Source organism: Mirounga leonina, unplaced genomic scaffold, assembly GCF_011800145.1.
Source record: "Mirounga leonina isolate KUSES-001 unplaced genomic scaffold, KU_Mleo_1.0 Mir_154, whole genome shotgun sequence".
In the NCBI taxonomy this organism is placed as follows: Eukaryota; Metazoa; Chordata; class Mammalia; order Carnivora; family Phocidae; genus Mirounga; species Mirounga leonina.
In genome coordinates this window covers 11,925,875-11,942,332 of record NW_023270389.1, presented here as the reverse complement: position 1 = coordinate 11,942,332, position 16,458 = coordinate 11,925,875, and the positions used below count along the sequence as shown (strand labels likewise).

Here is a 16,458-nt window from a genome sequence, read left to right as displayed (position 1 = left end):
GGAGCTTTCCATTTACTCTGGAAAACTGGTTATTATTGGTCATACTGACAATCATTTGCCCTCTCTTTGAATATATTGCAGTGCTTCTGAATAAAGAAAATAAAAGAGGCTAGGAAACATTCCCAATTTTCCAACACCTACTTAAGTGTTTCTTTCATTCACACACTTAACAATTGTATGACAAAAAGGAAACCTGCCTCTAGTGACCAATTCATTTAAGAAACTGGTACTTATAGGCAAATATAGCACACTTTGGTAAATTGTACAATTGAGGAAGAAAAAAATAAATTGAAGTTTTTTTGGTATGGAGCTCAATATTGCTTGGCTTAGGTCTCAGACACAAAATATACAGAGGAGGGAAAAAAGCAGCTATGAGAACAAACTTATTTTCATACCATGAAGGTATCAGGTCACCCTCTAATTTTCATTAACTTTTCTGACAAAGGGTCATCACTACACCTTTAATTACCTTCTCAAAATCTTCCTTTTCTTTTTCAGGATTTGTGTCATCAAATCTCATGATCAGTTTCCCTTTAAAGTTAACCTGGTAGTGCTGGTTCAGAAGAGCAGCTTTTGCATGCCCAATGTGTAAGTAACTAAAACAAAAACATTTCACAAAGAAACTCATTAACATGTTTTAACTAAATATTTAAACTTAACCTTTTGAGGAGATGAGGACTAAACAAAAATCCTAGTTGGTACTCCAGTCATATTTTATTTTCCAACAAAAAAGTACTGTGATAGAAAATCTGACCTTCACAGGAAGAAAAAGACTACAACATTTATAAAATAATCACAAGAAACAATTTCATATGCACACGTTCACAAAGGGAAAAGTTATTTGTTAATATTACCACCTTAAGGAGAAAAAAACAAAACAAAAAACAAAACAAACAACCTTAAGGAAAATCTTTTTTTTTTTCTTCTCTTACAGAGGGAACGAGCGGTCATTTGGTTAGAGGAAAACTGCCTCCGAGACGGCTTCCAATGCTATGCTCCGCGGGAGTGTATACTCTCCACTAAGACCTGATGCTACCGAGAGCCGAGCACCCACCTCATGCACGCCAGCCAGAGGCACCTCTGAGGTCACCACTGCCGTGTGAGGGCTCCATGAAAGGGCACGTGGGGATCAGGAGGCTGCAGAGGAGCCACTTACTTCTCAAGGCGTCCGTTTTCTCAGAAGCCAAAATAAAAGGATTTTAGCTAAAGGACCTTCCAGTACCAACACTCCGTGAATCACAATCTATGAAAACACTATTCTGTTCCTATGGGCAGTTGGCAATTATAAGGAATAAAATATGTCACAGGCACTGCTGATAATATTCTAGATCAACATTCTCCTCTATCAGCTAAGTGTGTAAAAAGCAGTATCCTACACCACCACTGTAGAAAATACCCTTTCCTGGGCAGCAAATACGGCATGAATCAAGGAAGCTTAATCATCTCTCACGAATTTTTACTGGTTTCCACTAATGGTAGCCATGGTCCCACTGCACTAGGTCCTAGTTTGATGCCAACCTGATCTCAGCTGGTATCAACAGGGGAGGGGAAAATACAACTCCCTGCAAGTCTTCACTTCAATTTTTAAATCAATCCACATTTTCGAAATTCACACAGCATTCTAGATCGATGATTCAATGTTAAGCATATATATGCACACAGGTTAACATAGACAAGTACAAAGCAATGCATTTAGGGTTATTCAAAACTTTCTGCATAATATAAAAGGCTGTCACTGGTAACCCAGATGAGATTCTAAAACAGAAAAAGGACATTAGGGAAATACTAATGAAATCCAAAAAAGGTATGGAGTTTAGGTGATAATAATAATAAAAAATTGATATTGGTTCACCAGTTGTGACAAAGGTACCAGACTTAATTGGGTACAGTGTATGTGGGAACATTTTGTACTATCTTTACTATGTTTCTGTAAATTAAAACTACCCCTAAAATAAAAGGTTTACCAAAAATAAAACAGAACAAAGGACTGTGAGTTCCAAGAAAGAAACAAACACTGGGGCGCCTGGGTGGCTCAGTCGTTAAGCATCTGCCTTCGGCTCAGGTCATGATCCCACGGTCCTGGGATCGAGCCCCACATTGGGCTCCCTGCTCGGCAGGAAGCCTGCTTCTCCCTCCCCCACACCCCCTTCTTGTGTTCCCTCTTTCACTGTGTCTCTCTCTGTCAAATAAATAAATAAAAATCTTAAAAGAAAAAGAAAAAAGAAACAGAAACACTATCTTTAGTCTTTGTTCAAAGTGTCATACCTGTATCATGCTATATCCATCATTAGGAAGAAAAAAAAAACAACAAACTAATTATCACTGACTACCCATACTATAAGACAGTTAATGTGCTAGGCTTTACATAAAGGAATTAATTTAAGAGAGGTCAGGAAATTGAACCATTACCTTAAAGATACTGTTTCTGAATCTGAAATAATGTGTGTGGTTCTAACAATTCTAAATGTCAAGAAAGCTAAAAGGACTATAAAATATTCACAAGGTAACTAAAATAATCAGCTCAAGAGACAACTAGCTAACTAAAGAAAGTAAGATTCATGCTGCGTCAGTTAGTACAAACACCGAATTGGGCTTCTGCCACATGTAACAGATATAGGCTGCAGAATTTTAAGTCAAATGGACTCTAGAGCCAAATAGCACAAGTTTGGCAAACTACCAAAATGTTGTAGGAATGTTTCTGAAAACATTTGTAAAATGCAGCTATTAAAGAGCTTTCCTCACAGGGCTATTAAAACAGTAAATGTACAATGCCTGGTAGTACCTGCACATAACAGGTTAGCTAAGAATAAGAACAAGGGCACAAGTCAAGCCTTCAGGGCGCCTGGGTGGCTCAGTCAGTTCAGCATCTGCCTTCAGCTCAGGTCATGATCCCAGAGTCCTGGGATCAAACCCCTGCATCGGCTCCTGGCTCAGTAGGGAATCGGCTTCTCCCACTACCTCTGCCTGCCGCTCCCCCTGTTTTTGTGCTCTCTCTGTCAAATAAATAAATAAAATCTTAAACAAACAAAAAAAGTCAAGCGTTCTGGCCTTTCATGAAAGACACAGAAAAATAAAATGACTAAAAAGAAACATTACAGGGGGGAGCCTAGCTGGCTCAGTCAGTAGAGCATGCAACTCTTGATCTCAAGATTGTAATTTAGGGCGCCTGGGTGGCTCAGTTGGTTAAGCGACTGCCTTCGGCTCAGGTCATGATCCTGGAGTCCCGGGATCGAGTCCCGCATCAGGCTCCCTGCTCGGCAGGGAGTCTGCTTCTCCCTCTGACCCTCCTCCCTCTCATGCTCTCTGTCTCTCATTCTCTCTGTCTCAAATAAATAAAATCTTTAAAAAAAAAAAAGATTGTAATTTAAAGCCCCATGCTGGGTGTAGAGATTACTTAAAAATAAAATCTTAGGAAAAGAAAAATTAAAGAATTCTTTAGCAGTATAAAGGGATATGATAAAATTATGAATAGTAAAACAAAAAACAAACAAAAAAAGACGAGAAAACCTGAATACTGATTTATATTCCAAATCCCAAAACTGTATTTGGCCAAGAGCATGGTCTCTGAAATTGATATAATTTATGGCAGACAAATGTACTTCATAAATTATAAAGATGAGGCACTCACTATTCTAAGAAATGACAGTGACAAAAAACATAAAGAGAGTCTAAAAGGACTAATGTTCAAATGCCAGAGCTATAAACAGCCACTGCTAAGAAAGTGACTTTAGCAAACCACTGAAGTCACTACCAATGGGCAACCAGGACCTCTCACACTAAGTACAGAAGAGCAGAATACTGGGCCACAAGGACCCAAGATGTCTGTGGGAATTAAAGCACATATGGTTAAGTCTTATTTATGGGATTCCACCCAGTTAACTACCAATCGACCACTTAATAATTTAGTCTGTGAATTTTCCAAATTCATTATTTCTCCTTCATCTTCTATTTATCCTTCATTTCACCACCTTCATCAGCAAACTTAGAAAAGCAGAGAGAAAAAGTGGAATTCTAAAACAGATTTTCCTGTCAGTGGTGCTTATGAAAAGTTTGTGAAGAACTACTAAGAACAGCTAAAATAAAATGGTTTTCTTCCTTATCTGCTTTCTATTGTCTACACATTCCACTTACCACAAATGGGTAAGAATTTAGCCATAAAATACAAAATCTGAAATTAAACAAAATTTAGGGAGAAAAAATCACCTCATTTACCAAATATGGCACAATTCTTTCCTAATGGCTAAGTTCCTGAGGCTAATTGCTTTAATAAGACACATTTTATTGTATTACTCCCACTGGAAGAGCGCTATCACAAAGCTTGTCCAGTATGCTCAAAGAGGCTGATGCATGTGCGAAGGTGGATTCCCCTCAGCCCAGGGCAATGCTGGGCAAGGCCTGGGGCAGCCCCAGGCTGGTGGCCACCAGCCAGAACAAGTCTTTTTCTCCAAAGAGCTATTCAAATGTTATTATTTTCTTTCGGTGGCAAAAGTGAAAGGGGTTAGGAAGCCTGCTGGTAACAGAAAAAACTGAAAAGGAATAGGCTTTTCAGGATGCCCCTTTCTTTATTTCAGAAAAAAAGTAACTTAAAAATAATTCTGCCATAACTTCTGCTAACCGAAAGAATGCTCAGGGTACAAATACAAATCCTTATTAAATGAGAGCTGAAAAATTTCAAAATGCAAATAAAACTTAAGACTTTATATTTATGGGTATTCTCTATAATTAAAATTCTGTCTGGGGTAAAATAACAATTGTCTGATTAATAAGCTAAAACTACAAATTTAATACATTAACATCAGCTGTCAATAACAGACAATTAAGATGTTTAGAATTTTGATTCCCATAATTAAAATCTTACTTATTTTCTTCTATATTAGTATTCTAGTAATATTATAAGTATTTAACTATTTTAAGCTTTTCAAATAAATATATTCCATTGTAATTACAAGTTACATTTTCTTACCCACTAGCCTCTGGAGGAAATCTGACAGTAACCTTTCCCATCTCAGCACCTGGAAGCTCAACAAATTTCCCAACATCTTGTTTTTTCTCAGGTGTCTGAAAAGCAGAACAGAAACAACAAATACAGTTATATCATTAAATGTTTAAGAATACATTCATCCAACAAATACTTCCTCAGTACCCACTATGTACCAGGCATGGTTATAAGATAAATGAGGACTTGAACGTTGTCCTTGCACTTGAGGACCCAAAACCTTGTGAAGGATGTAAACAAAACCAACCACTGGTAACAGAGATATACATGTATACTTATAGAGGGCTGTTAGAGCAGTCAGTTGAAGTTAACCAATAGCCTTTTCATCAGGAAAAGCTTAAAAGGAGGTAAGAACCAAGCTGGACCTTAAAAAGTAAGTGGAAATGTGCCAGACGCAGAATGTGTAAGGGCCTTCTTTCTAAGAAAAGGAACAACAGCACAGGTAAGACACAAAGTGCGATGTCCTTGAAAAGTCAGAAATGCATGTGGGGTGGATAGGCAAGGAAGCTGAACTGTTGACAAGGTCCAAAATACGAAGCCCCTCATACACGTGCTTTTAGGTTTTAGGCAACGAGGAAATCCCAGGGGTAATGGGACCATTTATTTGTGTTTTCTAACATGATACCCAGGACAACGCAGAGGCTGAACTAGAAAAGACAGAGACCTTGGATGAGATTATGGTATTAAATCAACCAAGGGGTAATGAGGTTTCAATAAAAATCAGTAACAGTGGAGACAGAAAACGTATCAATAGATATGAGAAGAACAGAACTTGGTGACTGATTCCATGGGAAAAATGCTGAAGAATGAGTGACGATTTTTAGCCAAAACAACAGAGTGGACTGTGGTGTCTTGATCCAAATAGGCAGTAGTTTTCAAATTTTTATTGCAATGGAAAAGAAACTTTAAGTTGAAACTTTACTACACGTGCCTAATATGTGGAACAGATCAAAGCAGAGAGACTCTGGCTGGGGAAGAGAATCTTTTCTACTGGACTTTACATCACATCCTCCTAGAGATTAACAAAAAGGCTCTGCAGAAGCCCAGGACTCAATGGCCAAAAATGAACAAACAGGAGAGTTGGGGGGAAGAAAAAATCATATAGCTATAAATAATGAGATTTTAGTTACTTGGATTTTGGATTTCCTAAGGGACATACATTGGATGATCATAATATTTTAGACATATAACTACAAAGATTAAGGCTTTATGGAGTTAAACAGTTAAAGGCAAGCCAAGACTTAACAGACTCCACAGATTTTTCCAAGAAGATTTTTCACACATGAAAAGAAAAATAAACCATAAGTAGGAATAATTTTGTTTTCAGATCTATGGTCTCACACCAACTAAGATATCAGCATTTAAAAAAGCTTACCACTTTAGCTTTGGTCGCTGAAACATTCCACTTGGTACCTACAGACTGGAAGGCCTGCTGGGCTTCGAGAAAGCCAAACCAGCGTTTTACGTGCACTGGAGCTTTGTTCTGTTTCAACTGTTCTTGCCATGCAGCACTGCCTATTAGCAAAAATAATTTTAAAACCATTCAATAAATCCACAACTTTAAAAGCAAAGTTCTAATCGTGGTTAATTTAAGTAAATGAGATGGCTTAAAGTTGTGCTTCTAAAAGGGTGCCTGGCTGGCTCAGTCCACAGAGCACACAACTCTTAATCCCAGAATCTTGAGTTCAAGCCCCATGCTGGGCATGGAGCCTACTTTAAAAAAAAAAAAAAAAGTGCTTCCATAATGAAAAATTTGCAATCTAGGTATACACTGAAATGTTTTCTAGTATTTTAATATACTTTACAGAATTCACAGAAGTTAATTAAAAATATTTTTGCTGGGCGCCTGGGTGGCTCAGTTGGTTAAGCGACTGCCTTCAGCTCAGGTCATGATCCTGGAGTCCTGGGATCAAGTCCCGCATCGGGCTCCCTGTTCGGCAGGGAGTCTGCTTCTCCCTCTGACCCTCCCCCCTCTCATGTGCTCTCTCTCATTCTCTCTCTCTCAAATAAATAAATAAAAAATAAAATCTTTAAAAATATATATATATTTTTGCTGTACTAAATCCTGCCCTCACCACCACCACATATCCACTATAAGGCCAACGTCATATTTCATAATTAAGGAAAGGCTTTAAGTAGATCAACTAGAAAACAAAAGTTTCCTATCAAGATCAAGAAGTAGCTCATTTCTTCAAGTGTAGTATCAAAAGTAGGCAGTGAAGGAAAATTTAATTCTTTAATATCAGAAAAGTTACATCCTTAAGATATTATTCTTTCATGAATACTAAGTCAAAAATCAAAAAAGATGAAAATGTCAAACCTATATATGAAAACATCTAATTAGAAAAGGCCTTCAATTTATGTTGGTTATTATTATAACAATTTAACTGAATTCGGAGAAAATTTTTAGCCACAAAAATAGTACACACAACATAAAAAATCCCACATGATGCAGATTTAAAGAATGATAAAACTTTCTGGCGTATTTGCTTCAGGTTTTTTGTTTTTATTTTTTTTAAAGAAAATAAGCCAACAAAATTTAAGTCCTCTTTATACCTCTCATCAATCCTATAATCCTACCCTGTTGCCAAGTAGTCAGAATAGAGAATCCGTGACCTCCAGGAGGAACAACTCCAGATCACCCCCTCAAACACACATATACCTCTACTAAGTGATCAAAGACAACAATGCCTGGAGTAAAGGAACAACTGAGACAACAGAGGTGCTGACATAAATGGGATGAAGGCTTCTTCAGCAGGACCAAGGTCAGCTTCACAAGCAGAAGGGAGTTGGGTTAGTGAGAGAGAAAAGACCTCTCAGGACAGCAAAGGATTGGGAATTCCTGTGCCTGGACAGGAATAAAATAGCCAAAGCAGTCATTCCTTTGCAAGGAAGTCCTAAGTGACTCTCTTTCTACACACACACGTGCGTGCATGCACAATACATATGTGTATATGTAGAAAAATGCACACTTCTTATCCAGCAAAATATCAAGTAATAAAAATAAAGCATTCTTCAGGAAGAATAGATACCTTTTAGGGTGGCCCAAACACACAAATCTGCTAAGCTCAAGGAATTTCCAACTAAGTATGTTCTCAGAGACAGGCAATGATTGAGCTCGTTGATTGCAGAAGTAAACAAATTACATGAAGACAATTTTGTAGCACTAAACTCCAACCAGTGATCAATCTGTGGACATAAAAGATCAAAAAGAAATGCACCTCAGGGTTTAGATTTAAACAAACAAATGACCTCAGAATCATGCCTAATCTCATCTCAAATTACAGGATTTGCCATTATATGGATTTAATTTTGGTTGCCTGAGATCTAAAGTGGCATTTAAATGAACAAATTTCATTGTTATAGTTCTGTGCTTCTCCCCCGCCGCCCCCCCGCCCCCAAGGAGTGCAGACAAGCACTTCAGAGAAGAAAAAGAAAAACAAAGATTTGAGAACTGGCAGCAGGAAGGAATAACCCACTAGGTGATACTTAGCCAAAACCAATAGGTGATACCTAGCCAAACAGATTCATCTACCTGTAAAATTTAAAACTAAATGCCTAGGCAACTACTCTTTGTATACTGAATTTCATAAAACTTAGGAGAAGTGGAGCTGAATACAAACAAACAGAAGGCATCTAAACAGCAGTACTGGAAGTTAATCTACTGCTGCTGTAATTAATTAAAGTGTATACCTAGAAAGGAAAAGGGGATCCAAACTACGTGTGTGACCCTGGGAAAATCTCTTAACTTTTCTAGGCCTGCTGCCTCACCTGATTCCTTCCTGGGAATCTAGGAAGAAGACAGCACTCACTGACCCAACGGGACAGCTGGTATGGGATTAAAAGTTCAAACTTAGGAGACATTAGGTGTTTTTCTCCCCCCCTCCGAAAATAAAAACAGGATGAGAATTCCTTAACTAGGTCTACCACTAAAGTCCATGAATATCCTTACATAGAATAATAGTACATAAGCCAACAATAAAATGAAGTTCTCAAAAGAACAGAACATAAATCAAAACAAACCCAAGGAAATGTTCATTCCTTACCTCAGTATGTTCCAGCAGGTTAGAACCATAGAGCCCAGCTGTCGTTGCAACTCGAGCCAAGTAGCGAAGTATGGAATTTATGTCTGTGAATACCACATTTCTAGAATACAAGCATGAGATAAAATATTACCACAGCTCTAGCAAATCAGTAGCAGTCATGAGGCTTACAAAGAAGTATAAAAATATTAAACCTTATATCTACCATGTATTTTCAACTACAGTTTAAAAAAAATCCACCTAATGTATTCTTTACTGTATCTATCAAACTCCAATTTGTTCTGAATGTTCAGCCAAATCCAACAATTCGGTTTAGAGTGAACTATCTATAATGCTTTGTCCTTCTAACTATTGTCTATTCAGTGGTGGAAAAATGAAAATATAACTGGGATATCAAGATCAATAGCGATTTAAAATAAATCAAGGCAGAGAAATCAAGGATATACAGTCATGAAGAGGCTAGCTGTATCAACTTCCAAGTAAAGAGGACAGCTCAAACCCCATCAAAACTGTTCTGTAAAAATGTTTTTAAAAGACACACACACCCATAAGGAAAAAGAGACTAAGGAGAAGAAACAGTCACAATACAGTTTAAGAAGCTACACAGCAGGTGAATTCAACAAGTCTGAAGAAACTGAATTTTAAGTGGGTAGTGGACAAAGCTGAAAACCAACCCAACCCAAATTTTAGAATCCACAAAAGACTAATGAATCAATGGAATTGAGAGTGAACTGGGGCTAAAATAAGGAGGGGTGGTATAAAGTCTATTTATAAATCAGTGGGAAACAGACACCACCAAACCCTATTCTGCTCAGCTGAACCACTCCTCTTACTCAATCTTGGCAAAAACTGAAGCCTTATTCTCTAAAGAGTAAGACAAAGGTCTCTCAACTGGGAGAAATCTGGCACAGCTGTGAACTGGGTTATGCAGGTAACTGGGAGAATGAATATATACATATTAGATGCTGAGATCCATAGCCTTCTTCCCACCCTCAGCTTCCAAAATATTCTGGCATCAACTCTTTATCTTCCAAACAGGAGACTGAAAGTCTTCACTAAATAATCTGATCAGCCTAAGAAGAAATAACTAAGGATACTAACATCAGAAGTTCCGGCTAAGTGAACCATTCAATCAGACCATCACAAAGTATGCTCAGAGCTAACAAGTCTACCCTTGAATTCAGAACTTATAAACAGCTTTAAATTCCAGTTAAAATCTGAGAAGGTCATCAGGAGTTACCAAATATTTGAAGAAAGCTTTCAACTTGAAAGACAGTAACCAAAATAAACACAGAAAAATGCAACTTAGGCAAATTAGGGAGAAGAAAATTTAAAAAGTAAATAAATTTCCTTTAAGCAATGAAACAATATATTGCAATCATGAAACAAGGATACTATAAAAGGAGTACTCAAAAAATAAAAAATCGAGCTCTTAGATAATAAAAATATAGCAGAAATAAAAAACTCAATAGAAAAATAGGAATGATAAAGTTGAAGAACTCTCCAGAAAGTAAAGAAAAAAGAAAAAATAGATGAAAAATGAAGGTGATACTTAATCCCAACATCCATATGAAGAATAGAAAATGGAGGAGAAAATCATCAAAGAAAAAAATTTTTTTTAATTTCCAAAACAGGATTTCCAAGTTTCCACATTGAAAGGAGACTAAGTACCCAGTGGAACAGATTCAAAATGGACCCACACAGGGCACCAAGCTGGCTCAGTCAGTAGAACATGTGACTCTTGATCTCAGGGTTGTGAGTTTGAACCCCACATTGGATGTATATATTACTTAAAAATAAAATCTTTAAAAAAAAAATTGACCCAAACCAGACCATATTACTGTGAAATTTCAGAACACTGAATCAAAAGAAAATATTCCTACAGACCCCTGAATCAGAGAGGCTTCAGAAGAAAGAGAACAAAGCAAACAATTATTCCATGGAAAAGTAAAAGTTGTACACAAAAAAATAATCATAATATGTGGCTCAGCAGTGAATAAAACTTACTGGGTCATTACAGTATAAACACTGAATGGCGACCTAACCAAAATTATGATACAACTACACTGGGAAGAAGGAGGAGATGGGGAGGAGAAGAATGTGTGTGAGTGTGTGTTTTTATGTATCTTGCCCCTTTCCCAATATAAGTCTTTCTGTCAGTTTATTATGAACCTTTTAAACACATTTCAAATCTGTATCCAGCTTGAGAATACCCTTGAAAACTTCTTTCAATTTGGTCCAGATTTTATTATGTGGTGAAGTATTCTTAAAAGAATCTGAAACCAGGTTATAACTATTCCTCAGTTTCATTAAACTAAAATTAAGGATAATAATATCTCCCTTTCCAATTCTTTTTATTCTTCACAGTGGGTTCCAGAAAAAAAAAAAAGTTTAATCTTCCATATATCCTGGGATGCACATGATTCACTTTAATCAAGAACATACAATATATGCTCACCACATCAAAACCAATGATATATTGTATGGTGACTAACATAACATAATAAAATTTTTTTAAAAAATAAATAAATAATAAAAAAACACAATATATGCTCGTAGAAACCTGCAAAAACAGAAAAGTAAAAAGAAAAAAAAATCTTTCTGTACGTTTCTAGTTTCTTTTAGATTATAAGTGGGATCAGATAGCTTGCTGACAAATATAAGCCTCTGGATATACTTCTTTTAAGAATGAGGAAGAAAAGCATACTTCTTTCTAGAGTTAATCTACCAACTAGCAAATAAAACAAGCATAGAACATTGAATTCCGAATATTTAAAAAATGCTGTTCAGTACTGAAAACAGACACAGAAGTACTTACTCAGACACATAAAGAATATTCTCTTTCCCTTCTTCAAGAGAAATGCTGACGTCGCCTTTCACATGTTCTACGGCCAGCAAAGCTCCTAAGTGGAATGAGATGAAAAGATTTTTCTTTATTAACAATGTAGTATTTAAAACCTGAATCATAAAGCAGTAAGAATGACTCAACAAACCAATCATAAAGCAGTAAGAATGACTCAACAAACCAAGGAGTAAACTTCTTTCCCAGTAGTCTTTATATAAAGAGAAAGGATCACCTTCTGGTCTTGGGAAAATAATATATAAGAAACTATTCACTGGCATACTCCAACTGCTTTTGAGTATGTTCAGTTTCCAGTTAAGGGCATCGAAATAAATCTTTTCTTCCCTCAGGAGACAAGAAATGAGAACAGTGCCTTGTATAAAAACTGTTAATAGCATCTGAGTGATTACTATGTGGTAGGCACTATGCTAAAATGCTTTACAGTCATTATAATTTTTAATCTTTGTAGTGATCTTAAGACGTAAACATCTTTATCTCCATTTTACAGAAGAGGAAACTGAGGCTTGGAAAGATTAAATAATGAACCCAAAGTCCTTGACTAAATATGTGACACTCAGGAACTGAATGCAGGCCTATGGCGGTCCAGAAGTTAAACTCTAAAACACGGTGTAATCTGCCTCTCAACACCTATTAAATATCCTAAATTGATTCATTAATCTTTTGTCCTTTAAATTTGGCCAACATGAACCACCAGCACCCAGATACTGATTTCTAAATATCAAGCTCCACTGGAAACAGGGCTGTGGCAGGGAAGGTACAAGACAGACCTGGAAAATTCTGTGCTAGAAAGCAAGAAGTAATCAAACAGATAAGCCAAAAGGACACAGAGGCCAACTTGGAGGGGCTCCCACTGGCAAACAGTAGCAATGTAACTACTACCATAAATGATACAAGTTTTAATGTGTCCATACAAGGAAATCCTATATAGCAAATAAAAAGCATGAAGCTCTAAAGTTCTGTTACAGGCAACAAGTTAGCATTATCCTAGGTACAAAAGAATATATATGATATGATTCAATGTATATGAAATTCTAGAAAAAATAGAATACTGACAGAAAGCAGATCAGTGGCTATCAGGGACCAGAGATGGGGAAAGGAAGCTGACTGCAAAGGGACATAAGGGAACTTTCCAAAATGAGAGAAATATTCTCTATCATTATTGCAGTGGTTACTGTACGTATCTGTCAATTTTAAATTGGTGAAGTTTAGTAAATGCACGTTATAGCTCAATAAAACTAATTTTAAAAAATAAATTTTTTAAATTAAAAGAGTAAAAGTAAATAATACAGATTATAACCTGAGACATTTTGTTACGAATTTTTTTTTAATGGGAAAGAAAAAGATCTTCTGCCAGAAAAATGTCAACTAATACATGTAGAAGGAACAGCAGATTGGAAGGTCACCTTTTGGCATCTTCTTAATAATAATCAAGTTGGGCAGGAAGCATCAATGGGTGCTGAAACATGTAAACGAAGGTTTGAGTGGAATGTTTACATGGTCCTAATGCATCTCCCCACAAAATGTCTGTCAAATGCAGAGAAAACTCTGCAGTCCATAAAGCTGGCTGACACCCTCTTAAGTAATCAAGGTTACATCATCGGTAATGGGAAAAATCAAATTCATGCACCAATTTATGGGCTACAATGAAGAGCAACGAATCACTTCTGTGCTACTCTTGCCAAAGATGTGTAGCTGAATAAAGCCACAAGTAAACATCATTGGGACATTCTTCGAGTAATTGGTTTTTAGTCTTCAGAGAGGTCAAAGCTATGAAAGCCAAGGAAAGACTGAAAAAACATTCCAGATTGAAAGAAACTGGAGAGACATGACAACCAGGTGCAAAGCATGATTCTGGATTTTGATCTCTGTACTACTGAGTGGTGTTGGCACAATTAGTGTTGGAATATGAACAGGGTGTCTGCATTAAACAGAAGAATGGTATCAATGTGTACTTCCTGATTTTGATGGTCCTACCAGGTCATGTAAAAAGGTTCCTTGCTTAAGAGAGCTGTATGTTGGCATATTCCTGATGTTGAAGCATCATTATCTGCAGTATGCTCTTCAGTGGTACAGGGGGGAAAAAGTAATTGGTTCTATTCTTGTACCTTTTTAAGTTTGAAATTATTTTAACGTTAAAAAAAAAACAAAACACTTCACATGCTGAATGCATGTAAAACAGGGAAATTCCAGCAATGCAATCTATTTTTCTAAATGTTTCATCCAATTTTATTGATTTAAAGATGTTTTTTAATCAAACAGTAGGAAGAATTAAAAAACAAACAAGGAGGGGAAAAGCAAACATATACTCTATAATTGGTCTGCAGTTGAAAACGACAATAAATTTCTCTAAGATCCTCTTTCAGAATAATCAGAACGTGATCACTAAGGAAACAGGGGGATTTGCTAAGTAACATTAGTAAAAACTACAGCTATGGAATATCTAAAATGTGTCAGCATTTTACCTACAGTCTCATTTAATTCTGGCAACCAACCCTATCTAGAAAATACTAGTCTTCTTTCTTAATCAGAGGACTGTGGGAGAAGCCAAACACAGAACCTGCCAAGGTTCCACAAATAGTAAGTGGCAGCCAGGATCGGACCCAGGTCTCCAGGAACCAAATGTTTTTGCTCTTAACCATGAGACCACACTGTCTAGTACTTTCCAGCCCAAAGAGCAAACCCATTTTTTTTTTTTTAGAGTTTATTGATTTGTGTGAGGTTAGCCCATAATTACTGGAACCAATATGCTAAAACATTAGCATTTTTTAAATATTTAAAATGGCTATTAAATTGTGGGTTTTATTCCAAAAGACTCAGAACACCACCGAAGTTGACAATGCAATGAGTAATTCTGTCACCTGCATCTAAAAGTCTGCACTTCCCCCACATTAAAAAACTACTTGTGGGGGCTTAGTCCGTAGAGCGGGTGTCTCCTGATCTCGCGATAGAGTTCGAGCCCCATGTTTGGCGTAGAGATTACTTAAAAATAAAATCTTTAAAAAAAAAAAGTACTTGTGAGTCTATACTATGCATACACATTAACCAATAGGAGATTAACAAACTACTCAAATTCTTTTGCGTTATTTCCCAAAGTAATGAAAAAGCAGAAATCCTAAACTATCTCTCTACAGTAATCTCGGCCACACAGAAAAAGCAAATCCAAATAGAACTTAACATGTACTAGGAATGCGACAGATCCGACGTTTACTCTGGCGTTGACCACATCCGTAAGGGTGTGTAGTAAAGCAACCCTATCAGTCCGCAGTGTACTTGAGTGTTCCAGCAATTACCCTGCCACCATTAATTAAAAATAAATGCAACCTCGTTGTAATGCAACCTCAGCTACTACAATCGTCTGCCTTGTTCCCCTTGAACCCAACGAAACATAAGGTAGTCAAGTGGACTGAAGATCTGTTCTGAGAAGAGGGAGGAAGGGAGATGTAAGTAAAGGGGGGTATGCTAAAAGAGGGGACGCGAAGACGATGATTTTAACTTTCAAAACGCTATTTCTACGAGCAGCTCCAGGTCTCTATGGAAAGCCATTTCAAAAAGGGAGGGGAGTTGGCTGACAGTCATCCCTCTTAAGAGAAAAGGTCCGAAGCTGAGCGACGCGTCGCTCTGCCTGGGCTCACACCACGCCTCCCTCCACGCCCGAGAAAACGGCCTTCAGGAGCAGATCCACATGCCAGGGGATGGAAGATGAGGGGCGCAGAGCTCACTCCGTGTACAGTTTCGAGGAGAGGGCAGGCCTAATCTCCCAGACCGTGACCGCCACTGCGCAACGCCGGGCGCGGCGACCTTCCCTGCCCCGCACCCTCCCCGGCTGATGCAACCCACGCAGGTCGGCGGCCTCGTCCCCTTACCCAGCGGAGGGTCTCCTGCATTCACGGTCAGACAGAGCGTCGCCATCTCCGCCGGTCTGCGGCTACCTGTCAGTGCGCCTGCCTGGCCGTCAGAACCTCTCCGAACCCGCCGAAAGCAAGAAGCTGCAACGTGTGCGCGCGCCTGACGTTGCCGCAGCCTTCGCCCCTCCCTTGCGTCGTGGCTCCCGCCGTCTCCGCGCACACCGCGTTGCGTCATCGCCGTGCGCCGTCTCCGCCCCGCGGCGGGCTCGAGGCCTTCGACCCCGCCCCTCTCCATTTGGGGACGGGAGGGCGTACGTGGCGATTTACGCCGCTGGGATAGACGCTGAAGTGAACAGGACTTTACGACACTTGGTAAAGTGAGGAGAGCAAGTTATGAGACCGTTTCCACCGTGTGAGAGGCGTGCACGTGAGCCCCGAAACAGAACCCGCAAGTGGAGCAGTGTGTTGATGGCACTGTGTTTGTAAACACAGAAAGTCGTGGAAGCATGCACGCCACACCGGCAGCCCTGGTTCCGCTGGGGATGGGGGGAGCTTTTCTAATGTTTCCTCATATTTTTCAAAAGAAGAATGTGTTTCCAAGAGTTATTTTCGTACGTGAAAATAGTGCTTAAAAAGGAAGGATTAATTTATAAAAGGCATTACTAAAAGCGGTGCCCGAATTTGTTTGGGCTTTGTTTGCCTGGACTCTGC

The 16,458-nt window shown here is 38.2% G+C and overlaps 1 protein-coding gene across 1 annotated transcript in view; it reads right to left on the bottom strand.

Annotated features, from left to right (window-relative positions):
- EPRS1 (glutamyl-prolyl-tRNA synthetase 1) overlaps positions 1–15,933 on the bottom strand; it is a 67,385-nt gene extending 51,452 nt beyond the window's left edge. The window contains exons 1-7 of the mRNA XM_035010106.1: positions 15,766–15,933; positions 11,858–11,942; positions 9,043–9,142; positions 8,029–8,185; positions 6,372–6,511; positions 4,964–5,058; positions 470–596 (exon numbers count right to left, since the gene is read on the bottom strand). Of these exons, the coding sequence (XP_034865997.1) occupies positions 470–596; positions 4,964–5,058; positions 6,372–6,511; positions 8,029–8,185; positions 9,043–9,142; positions 11,858–11,942; positions 15,766–15,811 (750 nt within the window). The 5' untranslated portion in view covers positions 15,812–15,933. The remainder of the gene's footprint in view (positions 1–469; positions 597–4,963; positions 5,059–6,371; positions 6,512–8,028; positions 8,186–9,042; positions 9,143–11,857; positions 11,943–15,765) is intronic.
- Positions 15,934–16,458: the final 525 nt, after the last annotated feature.